Here is a 20,746-nt window from a genome sequence, read left to right as displayed (position 1 = left end):
TAAACATGATACTAAACAACTTTAAGAGAACTTAGGGAAATAACTTTTAATCCTGAGGCTTTGATACACTGAAAAAAGGGTTAATTTGGCATCAATGAGCCAAGTTTTCCAAAAACCTTAAAAAACAATAGCAACAACAAAACAGGGAAACACCATCAAATCACTAGTAGTGCATTTAATTGTCAGGTACTGAAGGCAATAGCGGGCATCTTTTTGTTCAATTAATTTTTTTTATTTGACGTTTGTATGAAACATTGAAAGGTTATGTTGTCATTTAATAGACAGCATATTGACATGTTTGGGACCATCATGCTGATATGCAACAGTTCATTTATGTTTGCCTATATTTGTTAAAATGGGAGCTCCGTGGTCATGAAATTAAAATGATGACTACCTCAGGCAAAATAAAAAATAATCAGGTCTTAATTTGAAAAAGAGTGCTGTCTAGTGGCTACAGAACTCCCTAGTGCTGTTCTCAACTCTGCCAAGACTTGGTCTGGTACCTGTCCATTTGTAAAATGAACATAATAAACTTACTTACAAATGCGGAGGCTTAATTAATATTTGTAAATTACTTTGAAATTCTCATTTGAAAGATGTAATATACTGTTGGTGTAAAACATAGTTGTTACTGTTCTGAAAAAAAACAAACCCTGACCTTTTTGACCTTCTGTGGGTTTTTCATATGACGACACTTTCTGATGTCCATTTCTGTTGTGTTCACGCAGCCTGGCTAAGAAAGGGACATTCATAATATTACCACTGATATTAACAAAGTACATACTACCTCCTCCCACTGGAAAGAAATAATAAAAAACAGAATTTTTATCCTTTGCTTGCAGCATAAATATTGTCACAAAAATACATAATAGGATCTTTTTCAAGATGCTTTCTTTAAGGTGTGTACTATAAATCATATTTGTTAATCAGTAACTGCATGTGTTAATTAAGCTGAATGTCAGCATCCAATTCATTTGCTCATAACTTCATACAACTTCAGCACATAAATTCCTTTCAGGCTGAAATTACTTGGTCTCAGCTTGAAGTTGAGTTTTTCTAGAAAACTTGAACAAAACTGGTTTAACTGCTTTTGAATTCTACTTATGAAAAAAAAAGAACCTATACACTTACACTTTATGTTCAAATAAAAAATGTTGTGCTTGCACAAATCTAAAACTTTTGAAACAATTTTGTTCAAACTTGGCTTGTTCTGAAGATCTCCTAATGGACAATTGAAATGTGAAGAAAATCTGTTCAGCAGTTTTAAAGCTAACCTCTCCATGCAGTGTATCCAACATCACTAGCTTTGCTAAGGAGCGTAATTTAAAAAAGAGACTTACCACTGGCCTGTGCACATCCCAAAATGCTCTTTCTTGGCTATCCAAAATTTTCCTTTCAGTTTTATCCTTTTTTCTGTCAATTCTGAGAAAATAAAGAAATGAAACAATCCACGACTTCACTTTTCTAACTTGCTCCCAGTTTCCCCATGGATTTTTGGACCCAATTGACAGCAATTCTAGTACTTCTGTTCTAGTCACACATTTTTCCATACAGAAATGTCAGATTGCAGATGCCAAGTGATTTGTGTGGTCATTCCACCAGCCTGACGAAAGGGATCTTTTGCTTTTACTGAGAGAACTTTTTTGTTAACAGCTGCTCTGCACCTGGCAGTGAATAGCTTTCCTGACACCAGATTTCCCAGTCCCAGTCAAAAGGAGCACTTAAGTTGGTGCTTAACTTTAAACACGTGAGGAGTCCCCCTGAAGTCTGTTTACTTAAAAGTTACGCATAAACTCAATGGCTGTCCTTTATCAGGGTCCAACAAGTCAGATAAACACAAGATTTCACAAAATTGTTCCACATGGGACATTCTAACAGATTTATTGCAAATTTCTCATGGTCAGATCCCCCACACCATAAATACCAGTAGCACCATCAAAACTGGCACTTTTAAGGAATTTCAGAAGACAAGTCAGAGATTGAATGGGAGAAGGAGAATGAACAATGCCCCTTAAGCATAATGTGGCCCCTTCAGAACATGTTTGAAGCGTATTGATGGAGGAGTGTGGTGGAAGCCTACACTGGCACTACATATGTTTGTTCCTTTACAGAGGATGTCTGTTTCTAAAGCTCTCAATTCAACATCTTTATTGACACTATTTTAAAATTATAATTTAAAGTAGTAGTTGGGAGAAAACCCATCATTGTGGGGGTTATTTGTCTTTATCATCATCACCTCTTGTTGGAGAGGTTGCGATCAGTTGTTGATCCACAGCTAGACATATACATGGAATTATAACATCAGCTCTTGGAACATAGCATCATAAGGCTGAGACAATGACCCAGATCCTTGGCTGCAGATGAGGAGCATATAGTGCAACCTGGGAGGGCGGCATGCAAAGGCTTTGTGCTCCTCCAGTTCTGGGTCACCTAGCATAAAGTTAGTGCAGCCTTCAGGTGGCTGTCAATGGGTCGAGGGCATGACAGTGGAGGATACGAGACTCAGGGCTTGTCTTCACTACTGGGGAGATTGACGCTGCTGCAATTGATGCAGTGGGTGTCAATTTAGCAGGTCTAGTGAAGACCCACTAAATCGACAGCAGAGAACTCTCCAGTTGACTCCGGTATGCCAGCTCCCTGAGAAGAGTAAAGTAAGTTGATGGAAAAGTGTCTCCCGTCAATGCAGCACAGTAAAGACACCAGGGTAAGTCGACCTAAGCTGGAGTGGCGTAACTTAGGTCAACTTACCCCCCTAGTGAAGACAAGCCCTCAGATTCAGCCCACTTTCTTCCAGCCTAGACCCTTATGTCAGATAAAGGTGTACGAGATTGAATAGGAGATGTTATGCCAGCTTTACAACACTCGAAGATTCCCATGCTCATAGTGGGTAATCCTCCTGTGGCTGGTTACACTGACTTTAGGGCTGCTTTGTTCTAGTAACAAAACATAAAATGGTTGCAACAAAGTCCAGGATCTGGGCTTTTTTGTATATACAATCTCCAAGAATGTGCCATTGATTACAATTTTTTAAAAATTAGAAATATTGAATTATGAAAATACAATATAATTAATTGCATTAAGGCCATGATTTTCAAGCATTGCAACTAAATCCACTAAGCAGGTGGCCCGATTTTCAAAACACGAAGCGACCACAGCTCTCACTGAAGTCCACATTGAATATTACTGCTCATTTAATGTTGCCCAGGGCTTTGGCATATCCAGGCTACAGGTAAATACACCAATGGAATTCTATATGCGAGATGGCGGATGGGAGTACAAAACTTCATATGACAAGGACTGTTTCCAGATGCTTGTAGTTTTTCAATTTAAATCTTAATCTGCAGTGCTGGAAACCTAAGCCCAAACAGCACTGGAGTAGGGTCTGAAACCAAGAAATGAAGCCAGCTAGCAACAGGAAGTGAGAGCAACCAGTTGAGTTTTATTGCTCCAAGTGAATGAAATGGAGAAAAAGTAAACAAACATCGATAGTGTAAAGAAAACAAGACTTAAAATCCTTCCAGTTGTAATGATCTATGCTACTAGTGACAGAAGTACATAATCAAACAAAATTATGATTTTTATCTTGGCAGTGAACCTTTAAGCATCTCAAAAACTAATTATTATTGTAACTTCCAATTTTATCATCTCATCAGAATACCAGCATTCTGAACTGAAATAATCCCTTAATTACCATGTTATTTTAAGGATAATTACCATGTCTTAAATGGTCCATAATTACAATGTAATTACAGTGTTAATCAACGAAGTACTACAAATATAGATACACACACTTGCACATATACACATACATAATAAGAAGTAGTAATCTCTTTTTATTTTGTAACATTTGTTTTGCTGTCTGATTCTGAAAATGCAAATTCCCTCTGCTTTTTCAGTGTTCCCCAAGAATACAAAATATCCATATTCTGTATCACTAATACGCCACCTTCACCTTCCTCATAGTTTTCACATGTGACAACTCCTTCTGCAACACGGACATACAGACTTCTAAGCACCCCACTTTCACAAACCCAGAACCATGCACATATTGTGGGAGTAACAATGTCATGTTGCATATACACTACTAAGAGTCTGCACATTGTGACCATTGGTAAATAGAAGGTAAACTGTAGATTCCCAGTTCTGGGTGGAATGACAGGAGAAGGAGGGTAAAAAAAAAGTACTTGTAAAATATGAGTAAGCCTTATAGAAGTATTACATAATAGTCCACAATGATTTGGTAGCACAAGGAGGTCAGTTAGTATGGATACAATAGAACTGAGTTTTCTGGGACTTGATTTATTCAGCATGAAAAATAATTGGGGATATTTATAAAACAAATGTACTGTGTGAAGCCCAATTGAATAGCTACTGCAGAAATGGCAGCATTTTTTATCTTCAAAGTACACCTCTACCCCAATATAACGCGATCCTTGGGAGACAAAAAATCTCACCGCGTTATATCAAACTTGCTTTGCCCCCCGCTTCCTTGTTCCCTGGCCGCTCCCTTCAGAGACCCTCATCCCTAATCACCCCCAGGATCCCACCCTCTACCCAACCTCCCTGTTCCCTGACTGCTCCGACCCCTATCCACACACCCCACCCCCTCACAGGCACTCACTGGCAGTGGCAGGAAGCAGAGCAGCCCAGCTCCAGTCCGTTCCAAACTGCCAGCTCCCAGCCATGGTGCTCCGCTTCCCGTCATCGGTGAGTGTGGGGAGGTTGGGGAAAGGACGCCCCCCTGTACTCATCTGTGGCGGAAAGCAGAGCGCTGTGGCTGGGAGCTGGTGGAGGGGAGTGGGCTGGGGCTGGGCTGCTCTGCTTCCACTGCTGCTGTTGAGTGCGGGGAGGATGCCTTCCCCCAAGTCCCCTCCCCTGAGACACATGGTGGGGGCCGGGGTGAGGGAAGCAGAGCAGGCTGCTCCCAGCCCCCCGCTAATCCCCTGGGCCACTCTGGGACTGTGTGGCCCCCAAAAGTGCCCTCCCACAGCTCCTGCCCCCCAGATCCTGGGGGGGAGCCCCTAACTGCCCCCGAGACCCTCTGCCCCTTATCAACCCCCTCAGCCCCGGCCTGGCCCGATACCCGTAACACGCTGCTCAGAGTAGCATGTCAGAGCTTTACCATGTTGTATGTGAACCTGTCTTATATTGGGTCATGTTATATTGGGGTAGAGGTGTACTTTACAAACATTAACTCATATACCTGCCTGGTAGGTATTATTCTTCCCACTTATCCCGAGTGGGAAATTGAGGCACAAATGGCAAGAGACTTGAACAAGAACAAGAAGCTCAGGAGTTCCTGGCTTCCAGACCTGCGCACAGATGATTAGACTCATCTTTATCCTGGCATTTTTTCCTCACGGTATGTGATCTTGTGAATTAGCCCTATGCTGTTTCCAGTGTGACAGGGACTAGAATTTGCCAAAACTAAACTTGGGATTTATTGGTAAAGGCTTTAACTGGGAAACATTGTCTTAATCCAATCCCCTTCCCCAATAAAACTCTAAGGACTCCTCCAGTTCACTGAACTGAGAACAACTTACTTTACTTGGGCCTCTGCTTGCATAAAGATGAATTCCCACTTCCTTGCAAAAGCTCTCTGCAGTCTTGCTAGGTTTTCCTGATAAGAGAAGCAAATAAAGAGAACAATTAATCACACTAATTACAACTGAAGTTTAAGAACTAAATTATTGCATCATTTTTTTTTAACCTGGAAAGCTCAAAACACTGAAATTAATATTGGTAAATTGTCTCAGTAGGCAAAATATGATATGAATGTGAATGCAATGGTGTGTGTCCCCCCTTCAAGCCACCACATAGCAGAAACAGGAAGGACCAAAGCAAGAGTTGTAACAGGGTGTGAAACAGACTGCCAGAGCTCTACTAATAAAACAGTGTTGGACTTCTTTTCACGTATTCCTCAGCGTACTTTCCACTGTGAAAATTTTTGGAACTGACAACTTCCCATTCTGATAGCAGCTGACTGCTACCTGCATGCTTTGCTTTTGTGGGGTGGCTGGGTGGGGAAGGAGGAAGGGTATTCTCTGGCCTTACTTGTTTCATAAAGGATGACCATCCCTCAGTTGTTCAGTGGATTATTAACCCTGAAGGCATTCCACAGTGCAGCGTACTGAAGTCTGGGTATTGTCAGGGCAATTCATGAAAGGAAACTGATTATTTGTCAGGAAAATGGAAATAACTAGAGATCGGCCCAAGCTGCTTAAGTCTGGAACCAGATCCAAACTTTGTCTAAGTCTGAGGTACAGTTTAGGTTTCTGCTCCAGGACCATTACAGTGAGAGGCCTGAGCCATAAAGTTTGGAGCTGGATCTGAACTTGATCAGAATGTAAGGTGGGTTTGGCACATGGCTCGAATTCCAAGTTTAAGCCCATTTCTAAAATTAACTTCATAACACTGACAGGTATGGAGACATAGAACACTATTAGCCTGATCCTCCTCTTCTCTTCTAATGCACTCTGGGTTAAAATGTTTTAACTTTTTACTGGTTGGTAAGATATTATTGGTTCTATCACTATAGCCCATTATTGCTATAGCTCCAATTCAGGAAAGCACTTAAACACATACATGTTGGTTCATAAATTCACAGACTCCAAGGCCAGAAGGGACCATTAGATAATCTAGTCTGACTTCCTGTATAACAGGCCATAGAATTTTACTCATTTACCCCAGAAGTCCAAACATACATAAGTCTAAGTTCACACACATTCAGGAGACCATTTGAGCATGTGCTTAAGTTGCATTGAATTCTATGTGACTTAATCATATGCCTTAAATTGAGTATATGCTGAAGTGTGGTCCTGAATTGAGATGCTCTCCCGAATTATGGGGTCAGGAAATCAGCAGTAGCTGGTAAGGAGGCAAAAGAAAACTTAACTATGCCCACTGTATATTGGCGTAAATCAGGAGTAACTCCACTGAAGTCTATGGAGTGACACCAGGTAAATCTGGTGTAACTGAAAGAAGAATCAGGCTTATATTTGGCCAACAGAGGGAAAAAAACATAAGGGCACCTGAACTTAATCTCATACAGGTCATACTATGGTTTACCAGTAGAAACATAGGGACCCTATGAATGTGCATGCAGAAGAGTTGGTGCCCTTATCTTCCTGTCTCTCATTAAGAGGGCAAGTTTGCAATTCAGATGTGATCTCTAATCATGTAATAAATGAGAAAATGACAGAAAAATCAAGATCTAATTGTTTGCCATCATTAGAGCATTACTATTCTCAATAGACACTTGAATGCAAAAGTACTTAGTACTGTAGCTTCATTGCGTGAGTGCAAGTGTGGGTGCTAATGCTGGTGCTAAACAGGCCTTTTGTTTTTTACAATGGATCCTCATAGACTTTAGTTAGTCAGGTGACTGAGTAATTATAATTTTTTAAAAATAATGAAACTGGAGATTTGCTGATTTGCTGCTTCTGCATAAGGATATACAGTGCATGTGGATTTTAATATTCCACAGCTTGTCTGCTGTTCAAGGGTAGCATTACTGAGATGGAATCTGTGGCCTAAATCCACAAAGGAATTTAGGCTCCTAACTGCCACTTTAGGTGCCTAAGTCCCAAATTTAGATCCTCAAAATCACTGCCTGCTTGCTGCCTACCCCTGAAGGGATTTACATTGCCTACATTTCTGCTAGCAAAGTCCCCTAGGGCCAGAGGTCTAGGAAGTTAGTAGGGCGTAAATTAGGGTGTGAATTTAAAGTGCACTAGCTATTCTGCACTAACTCCCCATGGGGACACTCTTATTTCACACTAGAAGTTCCTTTTTGAGGTTTAGCTTAGTAACTTAAAAATGGATAAGCTACACTGCACAAAGGCACTGTTAGTGCAGAGTAAGGGTGCCCACATGGGGAGTTCATGTAGAATAGCTAGTGCACTTTAAAGTCACACCCTAGCTCAGGGGTAAGCAACCTGTGGCACACTTGCCAAATGTGTCACGCAAGCTGATTTTCAGTGGCACGCACACTGCCCTGGTCCTGGCCACCAGTCCAAGAGGCTCTGCATTTTAATTTAATTTTAAATGAAGCTTCATAAACATTTTTAAAACCTTATTTACTTTACATACAATAGTTTATTTACATATTATAGACAGAGACCTTCTAAAAACATTAAAATGTATTTACTGGCACATGAAACCTTAAATTAGAGTGAATAAATGAAGACTCGGCACACCACTTCTGAAAGGTTGCTGATCCCTGCCCTAGTTTATTCCAAGCAACTTCCCATGAAGACAAGCCCTTTCTTTCTTCTGGTGGCTATGTGCAAATCTTCCTAAGTTCTGACCCCACTGAGCTGCTCAGTGCTGAAGCATCAGTGGGATCCTCAAACTAGGCATCTCACCACCTACCTCTACTGGATCAAGCTCTGTATAAAACACAGGAGGAAGAGGTGGTGCCCTTATAGCCAAGAGCCCAATGGATAGAGCACTCATCCTGAATGCAAGAAACCTGGGTTGAAATCTCAGCTTTGCCAACTGGGAACAGGGACTTGAACGCAGGTCTTCCACCTCCCAATAGACTGCCTTAACCATTTGGCTATACGGTTCTCTGGGATGGGCCTTTTCTAATCTCTCCTGTTGAATTTTTTTCCATGTTTTATAAAATACACACAAAGACATTGGAGCAGGGACTGCAGCCTGAGTCTCCCTGGACATTGTGTTACCTGCTAGGCTAGAGAGTTATGCTTACTCTCTCTCTCTGGCCAAATGAGAGATTTAGATTAGTGTTAGAGCAGAATTTAACTCAGTATACTGTCGCTAGAAAAAACAGTCTACTGTTATTTCCTACTGTACATGGAAAGGCAGTCCCTATGTGGATTCAGCAGCAGCATGATTCCAGTCAGGCACTGAAGGCCATATTTTGTCCTTGATGTATTTATATACCATTCCTATTGTCATCAACAAGACTTGTGTGCAAGGATCCAGTGGAGCATACATAGTCTCTTGTGTGCAAACGCAATCAATAGAGGTTCTCTCTTTATCTCTAGTCAGTACAGGGCACATCTGTGGCATGATGGGGACAGGCTAGGCTATGAATTAGATATATTAAACAAGTCACTGCTAGGTCACATTTGCTCCCAAATTTAGATTTTATAACAACGAGGAGGAAGGGGAAAATTAGTTTTGTTTGTTTGTTTTAAAACAAAACCTAAGACCAATACAAACGATTTCATAAAATTAAAAAACATTTCTAATAGAAACAATTTTTCAAACAAACATTCCACTGAAGTATTTGAAACTCAACCACTACTCTGTTGAGCTAGTAAAGCAGAACCTGAAAATTAGATTGACTAGAGCCTGATTATAAACAAAAGTGCAGTTGGCTAGAATGCTTTCATTGCCTACATTCAGAGTAATGCAAAAAGTGAATGACTTGTAACAGAGGTTAAGGGCATTTTCACAAGTCTGCTTTTTAGCCTGACAATGCCTCTTTACTAAACATAGCTAATGCCTGTATATGGAATTTGGAAAATTTAGCTCAAATTCATTTTTTTGTAAATCGTTCCTTTGAGAGTCTACAAATATGAGATATGCATCAGCGGCAATGTAATTGTCCAAGAATGCTAACCTTGTAATATATCTAAACATTTATCACCCCATTGGCTCCTGTAAAGACAAAAACTAATCAGAAAAGCAGCCCCGTGTAAGCTCTTGCGCAACTTGCCCCAGATCTCTGAAAGAGTATACTGTGGATACTTAAAGGTGAGACACTAAAATGTGTATCAAAGATATCTTCGTTTAGGAGTTTGATGTTCTTTCAAGAATTAACCAATAGAATCTTTTGAAAATAAATAAAATAAAATAATCGTGATAATAAAATAGAGAGCTCCCTGCTAAAGGTGAATTCAAATCACTAAAAAGAAAGATTCAGTTTTTGAAGAAAGCATTGCTCCCCGTCCCATGAACTGTAACATCAGTATACCTACGGCTTCATAATCCGCCAGCTCCAGCCTAGCTTTGTTCTGCATGGTCCGCTTGCAGAGATAGATGGCTAAGGGGAGAGCCATAATGAAAACAATTCAGAAAAAGGCAGTTATTACAGGATGAAAAAAACCAACCAAAAACGTTGTGCATGTATTGTTCATTCACATAGTTAAACCTGACCTTAGGCATGATAGAGCTAGATATCTAGCTAGCATTTCCTGTGCACGGTACGGGTCTCAAGTCTCACGGGAGGATATAACCTTTAAAGATCTGGAGACATCTCAATTAATAAGCATGAAAAAAGCCATTTTATTTAGACTCAGCTCTGTTTGCATTTTATGGGCTATATTATGGCTTTATCAACAAAGCACTGAGTATGGGGAGGAGCCCAAGGAGGAGTCGAGTTTCAGAAAGGCATAATTGCTACTGGGGCTGGTGAAAGATGCTCTCTTCAGTGCATTGGCCATGCTCCACAGCTGGTGTGGAAGGGGTCAGAGCCATCACCCCGTTGCCTCCTCACCCCCTTTTTGAGCATCCTTCTCCCAGCTAGAGCACAGAGAGTGAGAGGACTGTTCTTGTGAGTGGCCATATATATCTTCTGCATTTCCTTCCCTTGTTTACTGAAAAAGTATTCAGATTATTAGGGTGACCAGATGCCCCGATTTTATAGGGACAGTCCTGATTTTTGGGTCTTTTTCTTTTTTAGGCTCTTATTACCCCTCCACCCCTGTCCTGATTTTTCACACTTGCTGTCTGGTCACCCTACAGATTATTGATATGAAAATAAAAATTTGAGCCAAATCCTGAGAGGAGCTGCGTGCCTCTTTGGATTTGACTCATTGCTTTAAGATTCATCAGCTCCATTTGCTTATTCCCATTTAAAATCATTGTTTTGTCCAACACCAAAACCAGTTACCATAGCAATTGCTGTGAGTGTATATACTGGGGATTGATAAGGGCCCAGTGTATTCTGTACCATCCTGCATTCTGAGGCAGTTAGCATCAGGCTTTGCAGCTGGCCCCTCACTTCTGTTATGGATTGAAACCAGAACACAGAATCTCACCCTACACAGGAGCTGTGTCAAATTCAGATTAAGATCCAATTTACATAATATGGACCCACGTCTCCAATCTTTGGGGTCTTTGAAATCTGAACCTGGATCTGAATGTGGTAAAAGTCCCTATTTTACACCCTCTCCTAATCTCTTTCAGGGCTGGATACAATCTGACCCACATCTATAGAAGTAGAACTGCTCAGAAAACAGGGTTTTGTCTGAGGGAAATTACTTTTTTCATCATAATTTTCAATAGAAAATGTCAACTTTTCATTGAAAAAACAGATTTCTGATTTTCTGAAAAAATAAAAATGTTGAAACAGACACTTTCCACAAAAAACCTTCATTTATTTAAAAACCCAATTTTCTGTTAAAAATTGACAGAATATTTTCAACTACCCCTACTGAGGAGATTCAGATATTGCATTAGAGGCACAGTGACCAGACTGGATTAATTCAAGTATTGTTATTCTTGGTATTTATATATTTCAACAGTAGTTTCATCTGGAAGCAATTTATAGGGTCAAAATAAATCCAGATCTAGTCATCTCAGGGTATTTCCACATTCCAGGGACTGAACTATCATCAGAAGGCCAGTTTCAGCCCCATCAATGTCTTTGAGGCATCAAAAATGCAGGTAAAAAAAAAAAGTACCATTACTGAGACTTCAGTTTTATTTGGGTGTAGCTGAAAACTGCCACTTTGGGCTTTATTCAGTATTCTGAAGAATCCACATGGCCTAAGTGATACACAAATGCTGATATTGGATATGTGAAAATGAGCCTGAAGGGGCTCAAAGCTAATGCATCCACAGCATGTTTTCAGCCTTGGGGCAGGTCACAGAAGGCCTTTCTTTGAAGGGCACTATTACATACAATGCATTGCATCTACATCCAGTTTTTCACTTGATGCTACTGAAAAATATCTTCTGTTTCCAGACTGTTACTATGATACGTACAGAAAGTATTTTCAGTGTAACTGTGCACATACATTATATACAGTGGTTACCATTAAAATATTTAGAAATGCCTTTGTAAATAATTAACATTACTATGACTCTTACAATGGCTTTTCATAGATGTTCCCTACACTTAGGCAAACATAGAAAGATATTGATAACTATCACTGTATGTGGGGATTGCAATGAGCTCTACACACAGTTATGGGCTTTTCATTTACTCTACCAAATATTATTTCCAAAATCCACAGTGATGAATGATTGTTGTCTGGGACGATGGGGGGAATTATTTTTTTTGGTTATAAATTGGCCTTAGTTACTGAGAAATCTTTTAAAGAAACATTTCCAGAAGCCCTTGTTTTATGAGCACACAGATGCATTCACTTCCTCTGCCAATGCCACAGTGAGATGGAATAACTGATTTTATCATGTAAATATGAGAACAGTGTAGTTCTACAGGAGAGCAATAATGCACAGGGACAGCTAAAGAGGACAATACTGCTGTATTTTCTTTATGTATTATTCCTGTCCTCAGCCACTCAGATGTTTAACATAGGGTACTGTGATTTATTAGCTCATAAACCATTGTTATTCTTCTGTCACCAGTTATCATCTGGTAATTTAAATGTATTTTTCCTTTTCATGTTTTTTAATGTCACGTATCAGAAAAGCTTAATTTTTGTTTGACGCTGCAAATCGTATGTTATTGTTGGTTAGATAACTGTTTATTGAGCAGCCAGCCCAAACAGGATTAACGCTTATTGACTAATAGTTCAAATTGAGCTACAGATCAGAGAGTATTCCACCACAGAAGCAATCTTTATGCTACTAGGCCCTACTAATTCTTACAAGAGAGATACTTATACCTTCACATTGACTATCATCTTACACCCTAAATAGTCCTGTTAAAATCAGCAGGACTATTTGAGAAGAAAGGTGCTATTCAATGGGTGAAATCCTGGCCCCATTGAAGTTAATGGCAAACTCCCATTGCCTTCAATGGAGCTGGGATTTCACCTAATGTAAGGATGGCATGTAATATGGCCCTTATCTGGAGTTGAAGAGGAAACTCTGAGCATGAAATGTTGTAGACCACTAATAAATAATTTCTACAGGGCAATAGTGTTACTTCCGACACTTTCAACAGGAATTTTCAAAAACTAGAATATTTTATTCTCACCATAGTCTGTATTTTCTGGTTCCCAGCAGTTTGAAGGCCAAAAGTATGGGGCCTGAAAAACAGCACATCATATTTTAACAATTTCAGGTAAGCTTAAACAACAACAAACCTTACTGCAACTGAAAATTATAAATATTATGATGCCCTTGACAGCCTAAAGTCCAAACCCTGTTCTTATAGAGTCAATGAAAATACTGCAGTTGACTTCAGTCGACACGGGACTGGGCCATCAGTAGGGTATCGGCAAACTTTCTCTGCATTAAGTGCCTAGGAATAGATGAAGAGACCAATACACAGATTCAGGGTTCCTAATATTCAGATTATCTTTAGACACCCTCATCCCTACATTTGAGTATCAGCTTGTTCACCCATCCCCCGGCAACCTTCCTCACTCCAAAAGAACCTGCTTGAGCCATCTTTAAGAAGTGTGAGAACATTCCTGTGGCCTTTTTACACATTGTACATATCATTGGGTTTTGAGCACTGTTAATGTGCCTGACACTGTACAAAACAGAGGAAGATACAGTCTCCTGCCCCAATGTACACTCTAAATTAACCAGATAATACAATTCAGATTAAGAATAGGCAAAACTGATTTTCCCAATTTCAAAACTCCATCTAATATTGTAGTATTGAAAGCAGGACCCAAACTAACATCACTCGTTTTCCATTCTGCTCAAGAGAGAACACTGTAACCACCCAGCTTAAACTTTCTGCTACAATTAATTACAATAATATTAACTACATGGTAGTTACATTGCAGTTTTAATGTGCACGAAAGAGTAACTTCTCTGCCAAAGGTGGGCATAGCACTTTGCTTGCATGAAGACGACAGATCTTTGTGCCAAGGAGCAGTGAAAGGAACTGTTAATGAGCACATGGAGGTGTCAAAAAAATATTTAGTACAAATCCTACTGTGACATTATCTGATTAAAATATGACCATGCAACATTTTTGGTACCACTGTTACATAATTGCAACGAATCTTATACAAAGTATGATGCATGGCCAGAAAGGTTAAATTCTGCAGAATAAACGATCCAGATCCAACCTCTAGAGACATATTAGAAAAGTATGCGAATGGTAATGAGGGCCATTCCATGGTAGATAGGCTAGAACTTCAAAATGCAAACATATATTGTGAGAAATTAGAAGTGATACTCATTGTATGTGCGTACTCATATCTTGTATGAGGTTAATAATATAGTCATTAATGTAGTCATCCAAAGAAGTGGACTGTAGCCCACGAAAGCTTATGCTCAAATAAATTTGTTAGTCTCTAAGGTGCCACAAGTACTCCTGTTCTTAATGTAGTCAAATAGTCCCTGTCTATGCTGTATTCTGTTAATTCAGAGATCAAAAGGACATCTTAACATTTAAATGAACTGTAAACATAGTAATATCACTATATTCATCTCTCTTTGAAATGTATAGCAAATCACCTGAGAATGGTGGAAGAACAGGCAATTGCCTTATGTTAATCCATGTAGCTAATTACCAGTGATGCTTAGGAAATAGGTCTACTTCAAAGTCTCCATGATTACCTATTGTTCTCCAAAGGACTCTGAGCTGTCAAAAGAAGGCCTGGAACTGTATAAAAATATCTTGTGTCCTTATCCTTTTAATCTCAGATCTGCTTGATGCTTCATGCAGGGGAAACTTAAATCCTAAAACTGAGAACTCCAGTCCTATCTGGATCACCCAGAATATGAACATTGGACTATAACCTCTGGACTAATTCTGAAAGACTATTTGCAATTACAAAGCTCATCATCTCTACTATGAATCTGATCTCAGAACTATACTCATATCTGTATCTATACGGATCGTTTAATACTCTGTATCTCTTTTCTTTTTTAATACATTTTAGTTTAGATAATAACAATTGTCTGTAAGCATGTATTTGGGTAAGATCTGAAATATTCATTAACCTGGGAGGTAATGTGTCCGATCCTTTGGGATTGGTAGAATTTTCTTATATGATGAAAAAGATTTTCAGTAATCCTCATCATAGTTGACTTGGGTATCTGGGTGGAGGCCTGAGGCTGGGTTGATTTAAGGGAACCGTGTTGTTGGATTCTGGGTAATCAGTAAGGTATTACAGAAGCTGTTTTATGCTGGCTTGGTAAATCTAAGTATTGGAATATTCACCAGCTTTGCAGTTCGCCCTAATTGAGTAACCTCAGTGTGGCTCCTCTGGCCATCTGGTCACACCTACCCTAACACATTCCATGCAAAGACAAGAGGCTGATATATTCAGATTAGTGGAATAGGAAAGTGATTCTAGCAGAATATTTTTGTGTAGAATGACTGAGGCAAAATATGTGGCAGGTCATTGAGAGATGACCAATGGGGAGACAAGGTTCTAGAGCAGTGGTCTCCAACCTTTTTATGCATAAGATCACTTTTTGAATATAAGTGCAACCCAGGATCTGCCCCGCTCCTTCCCCAAGACTCTGTCCCACTCACTCCATCCCCCTTCCCTCCGTCACTCACTCTCATAGAATCATAGAATATCAGGGTTGGAAGGGACCAAGGCAGGACCAATCCCCAACTAAATCATCCCAGCCAGGGCTTTGTCAAACCTGACCTTAAAAATCTCTAAGGAAGGAGATTCCACCATCTCCCTAGGTAACCCATTCCAGTGCTTCACCGCCCTCCTAGTGAAAAAGTTTTTCCTAATAGCCACTCACTCTCACCGGGCTGGGGCAGTGGGTTGGGGTGTGGGAGGAGATGCGGGCTCTGGGCTGGGGCCAAGGGGTTTGGCGTGTGGGAGGGGGCTCTGGGCTGAGCCTGGGGCTGGGGTTTGGGGGTAAGAGTGGGTGATGGGTACAAACTGTGGGAGGGAGCTTGGGTGCAGCAGGGCACACCGGGCTGGGTCAGAGTGTTGGGGTGCAGGAGAGGATATAGGGTTCTGGCTCAGGGCTGGGGCAGGGGGTTCAGGGTGCTGGCTCTGGAAGGGGACTCAGGGCGGTGGGTTGGGGTGTGGGAGAGGTGTGAGCTCCCACCAGCCAGCACTTATCTTGGACAGCTCCTGGTCATCCCCAAGAGGTCAGCATGACCCTGCAGCCCCTGGGGTGTGGGCATGTGGCTCTGTGTGCTGCCTCTCTCTGCAGGCACTGCCCTCGCAGCTCTCATTGGCCACAGTTCCCCCTTCCTGGCCAATGGGAGCTGTGGGGACAGTGCTCGCAGGCAGGAGCAGCGCAGAGACCCCTGCACTCCCACGCCAGGTTTTCAGGGTCGTGCTGGCAGCTTCCAGGAGTGGCGCATGGCCATGGCAGGCAGGGAGCCTGCCTTAGCCCCACTGCATCTCTGGACTTTTAGCAGCAGGAGATCGCTATCGACAGGCAGAGGCTCCAGGATAGACCATTCAGTCGCAATCTACTAGTTGGTGACCACTGTTCTAGAGCAAAAGACACTGAAGGAAAAAACAACATGATCTGGTGACAGTGCATATGTGGGATGAAAATGGGGAAGCGAGTTAAACATGACCCTGATGTTGAAACCTGGCTGACAGGCTGGAGGATAGGAGTTTTTGACAGCTGGCGATGACATCCTGCTAATTACCCTTTCTTGATGTGTCTTTTAATGAGGCCCAGTGGGAAAGTACAACTGTACAGGTGAGTTAATGACTATTTGGTAATTAATCTGTACTTCTGCTTCTTAAGTGAAAACAACATGCAGCAGTAGGGCAGCGGGAGCTAGTGGCAGCAGCAGCAGAGGCAGAGATGAAAGCCTTTTCAATAAAAGCTCAACAAAGAGCAACACAGAAGGAAAGGAGGAGTTAGATGATGGAGAAGGCAACAGCAAACAGAAGAGAGAGGACAGGAAGACCAGTGGCCTAGTGGAAAGAGCCCTGAAACTTATTCCCAGCTCTGATGCAGTCTGTTAGTTAGCCTGGGGCAAGTCACTTTACCTCCCTTAGCTTCAGCTTCCCTTCCATAAAATGTGGATAATGATAAAAATATTTGCAAAGTGCTTTGAACTCTATGGATGAAAAGTGCTATAGAAAAGCGAGGTATTCAGGTATTATTAGCGTTACTATGAACCATATGACAGGTGGAAACAAATTCAGTTTGAAACCTTACACAACGAGCTCCACCTTTGTTCTTTCCTGGTCATTTTCAATAATAGACAATCTGTTATAGAAAAGGAGATTCAGGAGCCCAATCAGTGAATTAACAGGGAAGCCTTGGATCAGCAGATTTGAGGAAGGATATGTAAAATAACTAGGCCCTGCAGTTAAACACGACACTGGGAACAGAGTCAACATGGGGAAACTGAGGCATGGAGAATTTAAATGATTTTTGCCAAGGTCACAGAGACTCTCTGGCAGAGCCAGAACTGGAACCCTGATCTCCTGACTTCCAAACCTATGCTTTAACTGAAAGATGATCCAACTAACCTAATATAAAACTGCACATGGAACTGGATGCAGATTTCTAACACTTTATTGTTTGCATGTGTTTGGATCTTGGTGTTGGTCCAGCTCATTACACATAGAAAACTAGATACCAAATTCAGGCCCAGGTTCAGATTCTGAAAATGACTTACCTCAAGATTTGGGGTTTTGATTCAGAGGCATCAGATAAACATACTTTGGAACTGTAGAACAAACTTTCTTAAAGGGACTCCACTGGTACTTCATGGCTGTGCCCAAATGGCCTCAATAAGTATAGGGATCTTTGCATTGTATGAACTTCAGTAGCACTCAGTGTACAGGTAAACATTTCAGTGGTAATAGAAGCAACAATGTAGGAAGCAGAGGGCTCACCCACCTGAAAGCGATAGAAGGTCCCATCATCTTTCAGGGTAAGAACATGGTCTGAGATTGGAAAGATATAGCCCTGTGCTGCTATAAGACTTCCCATGTGTATTGCTTCCACTGCGAGAGGGAAAGAAAGAAAATAGCAGAAAATCTGTCAGACAGATGTACACTAGGGCAGCGTTTCTCAAACTGGGGTCTGCAAGGATAGTCCAGGGGGTCCGTGGGCCTTGCTGATCAACTTCTCCCCCTCCCTCCCAGTGCCTCTTGCACGCCAGGGAACAACGGTTCCCCCGTGTGCAGGAGGCACTGGGCAGGAGGGACAGGAGGGGTGGGGCCTGGGGCTGAGCAGAGCTCTTGGGCGTCTGGAGCAAAATTTAAAATCAAAATAGGGGTCCTCAGGCTACTAACGTTTCAGAACCGCTGCACTCGGGAATCCATTGCTTTCAGCAGATCTTATGGTGGCTCAGAGTCAGACTTGGTGTACTCCTCAGTTCTCTAACCAAATTATACAAAAGTGAAAACCAACCTTATAATATTGGTTGACTCTACTGAAAAATATTAACCTGATGATTTTAATGTCCCCACTGATGCTTACAGGGTGTCTCACTGCTCTACATTGTGAAATTCAATTCAAAGCACACTGTACATTATCATTAACAAGAAATCCATTCCAACAGCAAATCTCATCATTTCTCTAAATTATACAAACAGCTGGAATGCTATACTGCTAACAGCATCTTTATTAATATGGCAATAAATTTAAAAAAGAGAGCAAAGGGCTTCACTCAGAGAGAAATGCACTGAGGCAGAGGGATGCTCCTCTGCAACTTTTGGCAGCACCAGTGGCAACTTCAGTTCCCTCTCATGCAACTGTACATCAGGGGATAGCTGTACTTCAGAGTTATGGAAGTTTACACAAGTTGAGGATCTGCCCATAGGTGTACAGTCAGGGCCTCAGTCTTCAAGCAAAACAGGCCTTTTCACCTAGGTAAATGTTTAACAAATGGCTTGAAAGTATTATATAGTATTCTGGCGTTAGCAGGACGAGGTTCTACAATTCACAGATATGCTGAGGGACAGTAAATATGATTCATATCCCTTTCTTTCCCACTTCTGTCCTGATGACTACAACCTCATTGCTTTATCAGCAGTAGACTCAGTGACGGACAGGTACCTAGTATCTAAAGACACACACACACACACACACACACACACACACACACACACACACACACACACACACACACACACACACACACACACACACACACACAACTGGTAGTTTACTCAGTTTCAACGGTCATTATTACCTGGGTCCTCGATGCTGAGGTTCTTCATGAGCCACTGCCACAATGTCAGTACCTGCAAAGACAAATCCAACTACACATGTAGACCACAGATTTGTGGAAGCTGTGGAGAGAGAGACACCAGTGTTTAAACAAGAAGAAAAAGATACAGAAATTCAGGAAGTCAATGCATTCCGTTCTATTCCCACTGTAGGCTTGTAAAACTCTTACCTGTGTGATACTATTCACATTTATTTATTTAGAGTTTATAAAAACCCGCAAGTGCCTCATATACATGCGATCTTGATTATAGTTTAAAACACAGTATGTGATGCCACAGAATCTACTCTCCATACAAGATGTTAGGCTTGTGGAAGCCCCATATCTCAAAGAAAGAAAAACCTCATTGCTCAATTACTAACGGAGTTTGATGCGGTGTGGGTCCCCGATGCCCCAGGAGCAGAGTGAGCCCCTCGGACACAGAGAGGTGGCAGCCAGGGAGCTCTGAGCCCACACCCCAGAGACGTCAGGGCATTTGGCACAAGGCAGTATAAATCATTCATAGAATATTCAGGGTTGGAAGGGACCTCAGGAGGTCATTCTGTTTCCAAACCCCCTGCTCAAAGCAGGACCAATTCCCAATTAAATCATCCCAGCCAGGGGCTTTGTCAAGCTTGCCTTAAAAACCTCTAAGAAGGAGATGTCCACCACTCCCTAGGTAACCTGCAGCACGCGCTTAGCAAGGAGAAAAGACAAGAAAGAAAGAACGAGAGGATGTAGGAATTTGCCTGGGAAAAAGACGTGCGTAGAAACTAAGGACTTCAGGATTGGCCCAGCTATTTACATTTACTTGCTATTATTACTGACGCCACCTTCCCCACACATGATTCGTAGCGTGTAAAACACCTAATGAAATTCAACAGGAACTCTGTGCTATAAGGGAGGTTAGAATATTTCCCTTAACATGCAGTAAAACACACTGACAAGAAAGTTAAAGGCAAAGGATGAACTGTTTATGCTCTGCAAAGTGGAAACACAGGAAAAAAAAAAATATCAGCAATCACTTTATGTTTGCAAGAAGAACTCCAAACCAGAACCAGCACTCTTGTTCTACAGCCTTGGTATTAGTCATATTATGGTCCATAAGTGATCCAAGTCTGATTACTTGACAACAAGATAGTGCTGACCTGCTCCAGAACCAGTTAGGATAAAATGGCAAACTGGGTATATGAAATGGCACGGAGAGCCCAGTGTTTTCACTAGGAAAAGATTTATATGGCCATAACAATCGCAAGTAAGTAATTTTAGCCCGTCTTGTAACATAGTTCTGTTTTTTTCAAACCATAGCTACGGATGGCATGTGAGGGCAGTGGTTTCTGAGAATGCTTCAGGAACCTGCATCAAGATTTATAACATGCAGGTAACTGAAGAGTTAACTTTACCAATTGTTTCAGAGTAGTAGAACAGAAGCTGGAGTATAGAGTCGCCCCGGACCCAATTGAAGGGGCTCTTCCTCTACACAATGCTGCTTAGGATTCATCATCCTGCCCA

The 20,746-nt window shown here is 41.4% G+C and overlaps 1 protein-coding gene across 1 annotated transcript in view; it reads right to left on the bottom strand.

Moving 5' to 3' along the window:
* The window catches only part of RGS6 (regulator of G protein signaling 6), a 500,599-nt gene that overhangs the window by 89,547 nt on the left and 390,306 nt on the right, over positions 1-20,746 (bottom strand). Inside the window, 8 exon segments of the mRNA XM_032768378.2 lie at positions 659-733; positions 1,341-1,422; positions 5,544-5,620; positions 9,951-10,015; positions 13,142-13,193; positions 17,920-18,026; positions 19,220-19,256; positions 19,258-19,271. Coding sequence (XP_032624269.1) covers positions 659-733; positions 1,341-1,422; positions 5,544-5,620; positions 9,951-10,015; positions 13,142-13,193; positions 17,920-18,026; positions 19,220-19,256; positions 19,258-19,271 — 509 coding nt within the window.

This window comes from Chelonoidis abingdonii, chromosome 4 (genome assembly GCF_003597395.2).
Source record: "Chelonoidis abingdonii isolate Lonesome George chromosome 4, CheloAbing_2.0, whole genome shotgun sequence".
In the NCBI taxonomy this organism is placed as follows: Eukaryota; Metazoa; Chordata; order Testudines; family Testudinidae; genus Chelonoidis; species Chelonoidis abingdonii.
The sequence above is the reverse complement of the archived record's forward strand: the minus strand, read 5'-3'. Positions and strand labels throughout refer to the sequence as shown.